Source organism: Pyxicephalus adspersus, chromosome 1 (genome assembly GCF_032062135.1).
Source record: "Pyxicephalus adspersus chromosome 1, UCB_Pads_2.0, whole genome shotgun sequence".
NCBI lineage: Eukaryota > Metazoa > Chordata > Amphibia > Anura > Pyxicephalidae > Pyxicephalus > Pyxicephalus adspersus.
The window spans coordinates 42,915,419-42,924,983 of record NC_092858.1 but is presented as its reverse complement, the minus strand read 5'-3'; the positions used below and the strand labels follow the sequence as shown (position 1 = coordinate 42,924,983).

At 40.9% G+C, this 9,565-nt stretch overlaps 1 protein-coding gene across 1 annotated transcript in view; it reads right to left on the bottom strand.

The window, feature by feature from the left end:
- The window catches only part of CDK2 (cyclin dependent kinase 2), an 11,613-nt gene extending 2,124 nt beyond the window's left edge, over positions 1 to 9,489 (bottom strand). The window contains exons 1-6 of the mRNA XM_072408564.1: positions 9,235 to 9,489; positions 7,046 to 7,123; positions 4,808 to 4,928; positions 3,905 to 4,075; positions 3,590 to 3,691; positions 763 to 966 (exon numbers count right to left, since the gene is read on the bottom strand). Of these exons, the coding sequence (XP_072264665.1) occupies positions 763 to 966; positions 3,590 to 3,691; positions 3,905 to 4,075; positions 4,808 to 4,928; positions 7,046 to 7,123; positions 9,235 to 9,350 (792 nt within the window). The 5' untranslated portion in view covers positions 9,351 to 9,489. The remainder of the gene's footprint in view (positions 1 to 762; positions 967 to 3,589; positions 3,692 to 3,904; positions 4,076 to 4,807; positions 4,929 to 7,045; positions 7,124 to 9,234) is intronic.
- Between the last annotated feature and the right edge of the window lie 76 nt (positions 9,490 to 9,565).

Here is a 9,565-nt window from a genome sequence, read left to right as displayed (position 1 = left end):
AAAAAATACGGGCTTAACCAAAATAGCAAAAATATTTAGTGCGAGAAATTACGGGCTTAGCGGTTAGGGGGTTAAAGACAGGGGCTCTGCAAGTCTGTGTACAAATATTAGTCAACCTTAAGATTTAGACTCTGTCAAGGACACATTAGTATCAAATGTAACACTAACACTGTTTTGACCACTGAATTGATGTATTACCAATATAGAAGTATCTAACAGCTCATCAGACAAAACTGCATACTGACACCACTGGTATTTTGTATGAATGCTAGGATACAAGAAAAAAAAAAAAAAAAAAGACCATGATCCATTTTGCCCCTTTTTATTGTTGCTCCTGTTTGATTAAAGTGTATGGAAAGCCCAAACTTTTCTGCTTAGATTTGGATAGCGAAGAATAGGAACCCCTGCCAATTATTTAAATGCTGTGTGTCATTACTGGGCCACCCAGCAGACTCATCCCATATGCCTTGGTGACCCATTGTCTTTGGCATAGAAAGTGAAAAGAAATCAAAAATTTTAGAAATCACCACTGAAACAGGAAGGGAGAGGGAATATGTTCCAGTAACAACTCCATAACAAGGGATTTCACCTTTCTCCCAGAGAGATTTCCTTCTACTTTCTGTTGTCTCTGGAGCAGCAAATGAACCTTTCTAAAGGGACACAAAAATGAATGCATACCAGAGCAGGGGAGCATTTAAACACCAAATATGGTTTTACACACATTTCACAACGTGATACTAATATTAGGTTTAGGGTACTTACAGCTAAAAGATCTCTGCCGTCTTCATCTAATGGTGGAACCACCTTGCTGAAGTCTTGCCGAGCCCACTTGGGGAAAGTGGATTTATAATCAGGCATAGAAGTGACACCTGGCCATGAAGACTCATCAGGAGTCCCCAGTGTGCGAAAGATACGGAAAAGCTGGTCAATTTCAGAGTCCCCTGGGAATAAAGCTCTTCTGGTGATCTACAACACAAAAGCAGATTGCATTTTCTAAGAACAGTCTGGAGTGACATCACTATGTTTTAAACTAAACAGTCAATTTATCCAAAAGTTAGGATGGCAAGATCTCTTCACTTTAGTTCTGAGGTTTACAAATTGAGATCGCGATGCAAATTACCCTCGACACATAAAATTGCATGTACCACCATTTTATGGTCTCTGCCTTCAGGGGCCAAAAAAAAAAAAAAAAAAAAAAAAAGAAGAAGTATAAGCTCTATCTGCGTGGAGTTTGCATGGGTTTCCTGCGGATATTCCAGTTTCCTCCAACATTCCAAAACTATGCAGTTAGGTTAAGGCTATGTACACAAGATAGATTTTTGCCGCTGGAAACAATTTTACATGATCGCTTCCAATGACAAAAGACAAAAAGATAAATGAACGAGTGCTGTACAAACAGCCCCATTCTGCTCTATGGAGAGGGAAGAACAAGCAAGCAGCTCCCTGCAGTGCTCTTTCCCTTTCTATTGCCGTTGTCCGCCTTCCATTGTACATGGATCAGCCAGGATGGACCCATAAACGTCATCAGACAGCCGCTGTATATTAATATTATTAAACAGGATTTATATAGCGCCAACATATTACGCAGCACTGTACAATAAATAGGGATTGGAAATGACAGACTAATACAGACAGTGATACAGGAGGAGAGGACCCTGCCCCGAAGAGCTTACAATCTAGTAGTATATACATGTCAGATTCTCGTCCGAGGCAAGGTCTCAGACAAGAATCATCTGCTGTACGTACGTAGCTTAATTGGCTTCCCCACATTGACCTAAGACTGTAATAAAGACATATGACAAAGTCAGGGACATTAGATTGTGAGCCTCTTTGAGGGACAGTTAGTGATATGACTATGGACTTTAAAAAGCGTTGTGTAATAGGTCAATGCTATATTATTACTAATTAATAATAATACTACACAATATATACTTTCACTTATTTACACGTAAAAGAACACATTATTCAATGCTCTGGGCTCCTTGGAAGTGTGTGAATGCTAAAAAGTACCACAATTCAACCTGGAAAAGTTACAGCACTGGATTGGTAAACACAAAGTGTAAAGGCATAGACAGTAGAGTAGGACGCTGTGCATATAACAGTCAGAGGTGATGGGGAGTGGTATTTTTTCTAATTTTTTTCCAAGCAGAATTGGGGCTTTATTAAATGCATATGGCCTGCAGTCTCTTATAAATATATGGTGCCTACACCCATCAATGAAATCAAATATCCTTACAATATATGGCAAGGGTGACATGTTCCTATACACATCAATAAAATACCTTCAATACTGTGCACCACAGGTTACCTTAATTTTTTCAAGGCTGCCATTCAATAAAACCTGCTTACCATTCAATAAAACCTTACTGCAGACTAAATAAAGATAACCTCGAATGTCCAATGTATGCTAAGAATTTAGTATTCTATTTTGCCTTGAATTCACAATCATATGGCATTTCATTATCCTCAATAGTGCATCACAATTTATCCCTTAAGGCACATTCCTTTATCAGCAGAGTTAGTATCAAAGCTTGATCACAGTCCGGTGAGCCCTCCCATCCCTTAGGGAAAGGAAGCACTGGGTCACTGCTATAATATAACGGCCACATTCTAGTCACACTATGTGAAACAGACAAGGCCTTCTTTCTGTACGGACATCCTTCAAACCTCAGCAGATTACACTCTTGCATTTTTCTTCTCATGGTGATTAAACATTTAGCTAATTTTACATTTATCAGCTGCCCATCTTCAATGAGTTGACATTAAGTGTAACTGCTAATAAGTTTATTGCACAAAAAAAATAAATATATTTTTTAACTTCATCAGATCTTTTTCTGGATATCTGGAGAGATATGGAAGAAATTATTATTATTATTATTATTATTAATAATTATAAACCTTATTTATATAGTGCCAACTTATTATGCAGCGCTGAACATTAAATAGGTCTTAGAAATAACAGACAGATACAGACATTGGCACAGGAGGAGTAGGGAACCTGCCCAGAAGAACTTACAATCTAAGAGGGGGACGTAGCATACAATAGGAGGAGGGGGATGTGGATTGGTGAGTGAGTGGTTTAAAAGAGACAGAAGAAGACAGGTAGGCAAGTTTTAAATGTGGGTTTTAACTGCTTTTTTAAATGTACAGAAAGTAGGAGCAAGCCCCCAATTGGCACAAGTAAGAGAGTTCCAGAGAGTTGGGGCAGCTTTGGAATAATCTTGGAGTCGTGCACGTGACAAAGTTATGAGTGAGGAAGTCATTAGCAGGTCATTGCAGGAAGGAAGAGCAAGGTTAGAGGAGTGCTTTAATATCAGGAAACATATTCTTGGAAACAGCCATTAACACAAAAGAAGGTCCCACTAAACAGAGTGGCTCTAGAGCAGGGGGGGGGGGTCCCACTTTTTTGGCTTGTGAGCTACTTTTAAAAGTCAAAATGATCCACCAACAATAAAAACTTGAACTTAACTACTGTGCGCGGTAGAGTTTGCTCTAGAGTTTTCTAGAGCAGAGTAAAAGCAATGGTGAATCATTTTTGATATTTTGTAATTTAACCCAGAAAAGAGATATTGGCTGTAAATACACATACCATTTCTGCAAATATACATCCCAGACTCCATATGTCTACAGAGGTGGAGTAGTACTTGCAGCCGAGAAGAATTTCAGGAGCTCTGTACCAAAGCGTAACCACCTAAAAAGAAAGGACAATTGATTTTAATTTTCAAATCTGTAATTTGACAACTTTGATAGAATAGTAAACAGCAACTTGAGCTATAGGACGCATATATATATATTTTTTATATAACTAATACTGTGATTATCCCAATGAATAAAGGTTACTGAACATCACAGACGGTGTTAGATTACATTTCTAATGTTTCACAAAAGCTACAAAGCTAATTACCTCATGTGTGTAGGTTCTCACAGGCACTCCGAAGGCTCGGGCAAGGCCAAAGTCTGCAAGTTTTATAGCTCCCTCTGAATTAATGAGCAAGTTCTGGGGCTTCAGGTCTCGGTGCAGAACACGATGGGAATGGCAGAATGCCAAGCCTTGCAATAACTGGAACAGGTAGCTCTGAAAACAGGGGTAAAAATAAGGCTAAACTTTGAAAATAAAAAATATAATGCAAAAAACACTAGAACTAATATATAGAAAAAAGTAATCAAGGCAATCTATCCAAACAAAACAAGCAGTACAAGGACTGGCCATGATGACCACTTTAAAATTCCTTAAATACATAGAGACAATACCCAAAAACAAGCAGCAAGTAGTAACTACATTCAAAACTACTTTGCAAACATGTTACGAGACAGAGACTCTTTAGAAAACTAAAGAACATTTGGACAACCAAGAAACTAGCAGTTTATAGAAGAAAAGGCAGACTCAATCTTTAACATTCACATTACATACTTTGGAGTATTCAATCCTTCCAAGAGCGTCAGAAGCCTCTGTCCCCAACCATGAGTTGTAGTTACAACTGCTGAACCCTAGCTCGCTGCTAAGACCCATATTGATGTCAGGGACCACGCATGTATCTAACTATTAGTGCCAAATTTTAAATAGACTGACAGGGGCTGCACTGCTCGCACAGAGGAAAGTTAGAAGATTTGGACCGCCAGGGTGTATATGACTGACTTCTAGTGCAGGGAACAAATATATTGATTTCTTTGGAGACCAAATGGTCTGTCAGTTACATTATTTGAGTATGTTTTACTACATTTCCAAACTAATTACATGTTCTAAATCCAAAATCCGATTGTGCACAACAAAAAAACAAATGTAAAACGGGAATGAAAGAAAACTCACTTTAACAAGAGCCAGTGGAATTCCTGTGATAGTAGAGCCGTCCATAAACTTCTTCAGATCTTGGTTAAGAAATTCAAATACAAGGTATAACTTATTTTCTGTGTGAATGACATCCAGAAGTCTAAAAAAAAAATCCCATTAACATCATATCAATAACACAGTTAAATATAGGGAAAGAATATATGTAAAACAAAACGTGCAGATCATATCATTCTGTACTAATGGCTTAGAGCAGGGGTCAGCAAAATCAGGACTTTAGGACAGATAAGGCTTAGCCGGTAGTTTAGTCCGGCATAACGCCCCCTGGCCGATCCCGCCTAATGCCAACCGGCAACCTGCAGCGGAGCCGGACCAAACTACCGGAGCCATATGCAGCTCTTGAGCCTCTGTGTGGTGGCACCCTTCCCTTTTTACCCTGGCAGGCGTTAACACTTCTGTCACCAGGGTAAATAGGGAACATTCCCTCTCCTCCATATGCATTGCGGAAGAGAGGGAATTCCCCTCAGGGGGCGTTCCTGGTGAGAGCAGAGCCATTAGGGCAGGGCTCGAGAAAGAGTCCGGCCTAGTGTGCTCCTGCCTACCCCTAAAATGGCCTAGTGGCCAAAAAAGATTGCCGACCTCTGGCTTAGAGCTTCAGAGAAACATGAACATTGGTTCAAAAGCCATAGTCAAGTCAAGGAAAGTCAAACATAGGAAAAATACATAAAGAACTAGATTACATAAAGATGTAAAGAAAGGAAATGTACTGTTACTGTGCAGTGAAGGTGTGTGATATTGTCAAGCCGTTATTGATAAAGTCCAAGAGATACATGTGTAAAAATGCGTACTAATTTGTTTACAAAAAATTCTGTAATTTAATCTCCACAATACCTATATTATTCCACTATAACTGTAACCTTCTACTTTTTATCCAGTAAAACAAAAACCTTAACACAGAACTATAGATCTTGTCAAGTATTTTAGTACTCGCGACTACCCAGCCTAGTACGAGGGCCAGAAAAAAAAAATCTCCATTATTAAATGCCGGGGTGGTGTGGGTGGGTGTCTACTGGGGTGCTCCTGCATGGCGAACGTTGAGACGTCCCTGCTGCCTGCTCTCCGGAAATGTGTCGGATGTCCAGGGGTGTGGTGAGAGGAAGGCTGGCCTGTGTGTGGAGGCGAGTATAGCACTTTATTATTGGAACTCCGGACTACCCTGCTTTTTTGTTATCCAGGCCCACCCTGCCTCCACATTAGGCCAGATAGTCTGGAGTCTACTGTATGTGCCAGGCATACAGCAGCAGTGTAAGATGGAAGGGTATTTTCCATCTCTCCTTAGAAACAATATTAGGTTTAGATGTGAATGTCTCTTACAAGATAGATATCTAAATTGCTTCAGCAATGCTTACTGTCCAGCTATTTTTTAGCCTCTGAACAAAAAAAAAATGTTTGTTTACAATCTCCTTTCTGGGGTTCAGGAAGGATAAGCAGAACCTCTATTTTAGTGAAAAGTTCAATTTAACCCCCCCTAGCGGTAATCCCAAGTGTGACTCGGAGTGGATTTTAGGTGCAAAAAAAGTTAATCCTCAGTCACAATCGGGGTTGCCTTAACCTGAAAAAAAAAAAAAAAAAAACAACATTCCTTGCTCCGTCGCTGCCCCCCGCAGGTCCTGGGGACACGTCTGTCTTCTTTCAGCTCCAATTGAGAGCTGCGGGATTTCCTGGAGACAACTGTGCCGGAGGGAAATTCAAATAATTTTGCATTGGATTCAATACAAAATAGCTGTATTGAGTGCAATACAAGGAAATCTTATAATTATAATTATATATATATATTATATATGCTACTGTACAGGTATTTTACATTATTAACTATATATTTATATATATATATATATTTTGATGAGTTTTGCCTAAGAATTATAGCCTACAACGTAAAATAATTTCCATGCAAAAAAAATTGTAACACAACAGAATTAGAACACTAGGGAGGTTAATGCATCAAAACTCTATGGGGGGGGGGTCTACAGGGGGTAAGCGATAAAAAATAGGTGAACAACAAACCCGAATACACCGATAATGATTGAACCCAAATAGTTCTTTTCACCCCAGACATCGAACAGGCACTTTCCAACCATCAGAAAAACATGCTAAGGGCTCACAGTAAAGTTTGTAGTCATAAATAAGAATAAGTCTAGTTTATTGCAATAAATAGAAAAAAAAACTGTGAATGTTTATAGGATTAGAAGATTCACTTACTTTACTATGTTGGGATGATTAAGCTCTTTCAGGAGAGAAATTTCTCTGATAGCTGTGCTTGGGACTCCTTCTGTCTCCCTAGAGAAAAAAGTAAAAAGTGTTACAAACTAGAAGAACCAATAGAAAACTGACAAAGTTGAAAAGTTCAAAGTAATCTCCATGAAAATGACAAGGCCCCAAAATACAAGTGAAAAGGCAAGTAATGAAAAGTAACGTTCTGCTCTCAGCCCTCCGCTGGAGTCTTGATTTAGGTGAGTCACGTTGGCTCTAAAGCCGCGTATACTCGTTCAATAATTGTCCTTGGAAAAGATTTTTCAGGATCCTTTCCAACGACAAAAGACTGAAAGATGCACGAACACTGTACATACAGCCCTGTTCTGTCTATGGAGAGGGAGGAAGGAGAATGACAGCTGCACCCCTCTGCACTCTCTCCCCTTCACTTGTATTATGGATGTTAGGGGATCCGCCAGGACTGATCCATGAATGGCTTCGGACCTGTCATCACCACATCCGAGGAAGCCGCCATCTTCAAGGCAGATCTCATAGACCACTGCAATCCTCTCTGGCCATTGGATAGAGATGTAACTTCTTCACACATGCAGGAGTTTTATTGTCCCCCAGTGACTGGCTGTGTGGTGGCACCACAGTACACAGAGGTCCACTGTGTCTATATGTAATGAATGTGCCAAAAAATAGCCATCATGAGCCAGGGATTTATTTATTTATTTTTTACAAGAGTCATTGCCTGTTTTTCATTTGTTAATTAGCGCTACCTTTTTTGTTTACGTTTTTGTTTTTTTGAGTAAAGTTGCATTTTACACATTCAGCTGCACCCACAATAGTTTTTTTTAATTAGCAGCCACCAGTTTGAAAAATCAGTCACTGTCATAGTTCATAGTGTCCTAAATGGTTAGATTCCACCGCACTATTTTGTGTCTTTGTATTTTATCCTTCTTAGAGATGCAGCCTTACAAATGCTAAAAAAGTGGCTGCACCACCTACCCAGCAAGTCTGAATACCAAGCCATTGTCTGCATCAATAAACTTTAACCTGCCCATACTAATTAGATTGTAGCTGGACAGTACATCAGTGAGGTATGGGGGCCACCCCTAAACAGCAACTAGAAACATGGCCGCAGATACACAATACCACACAACGACAGCTAGAAACATGCAGATACACAATTCCACACAACGACAACTTGAAACATGGCCACAGATACATGATCAGTACTTTGCCTGCAGACAATCAGAACTATAGCACAGACATGAAATGTGTCTGCAGACAATCAGTACCAAGCAAAGAACATTATCACAGGGGGTATAATCCATGTGCCCCCTTTACATTATACACTACAATATTGTTAGAATGTAAATTATGTTTAACACAAAGAAATCCCAGAGTAGCAGTCCCGGCACGGTATGGGCAGTAAGTACAGACGTGCCATCTCATTGTACATGTCCATAGCCACATTATTCATTCCATAGGAGTGGCAGTGAATTCAGGAAGTTTTTGTGTGTGAATGTATTTGAGTACCATTATTGTTGGTAATGGAGGCAACCATGTGCTTATATTGTGTAAAAAACACCCTGTGACACCAAGGGCCACTTAGTCCCTCTGCTCTATACTCCTATAATCACACTCGTGCATTGCAAGACAACCAATTGGCTCCTTGTGCTGCTTCTCCCTCCCCCACTTGGTCATCAGCTGTACAGTGGACAGATGTTACACTTACACAGCTTGTAGTTATACAATGTCATTCATTGGTGGATTAGAGATCACAGAGCGGTCATTTGCAATGTCCCCTATAAAATCAAAGCCCTGGCGACTTTATATTTTTCCTGCATAGTGTCCAGCCCTTGCTGCATGTAATGTAAATCTCTATACACACCGGCCCCAACAGAGGTCTGTTCTGAGATCAGCATGCAGCCAGTGAAGTCAGCTTTATTAATAAAGCAATACATCACATGGAGCTGCAATGTGTGGATAGAATGGAGGGAAGATTGGTAGAGAAGTGATGACAGCCAGGTGCAGGCACCAAGTCCCAGGGAAATAGGGAAAAGCTGCCTCCGGTAGCTGGCACCCCGGGTATGCTGCCACTTGTTACCCCTGGGCCGCCCAGCCCCCCTCTATTGCCCACCACCCCAGAGTAACAACCCTGACCGGTCCCCCCTCCCCCCGGGACTCACGTGTCTAGGCGGATCTTCTTTAGCGCCACCACCTCCCCGGTCTCCCTGTTCCGAGCTTTGTACACCACACCGTATGTGCCCTCCCCGATCTTCTCCACCTTCTGGAAGTTTTCCATGACGGGTGAGATGGAGCTCCGGCACTGACAGGACCGGGTGTGACCGCTCTGCAGGCGCTGGCCCGGGTTCTGAACGAGGAGCCTTCCGGTTTCCCTACAATACAGGATCCCGAAAACTTCCCGCCACCGGCATTTGGCCACGCCTTCGCAACTTACGATTGGACTACAGGAGCTCGAAACGCTTGGCGCACAATGACGTCATTCGGTGGGCGGAA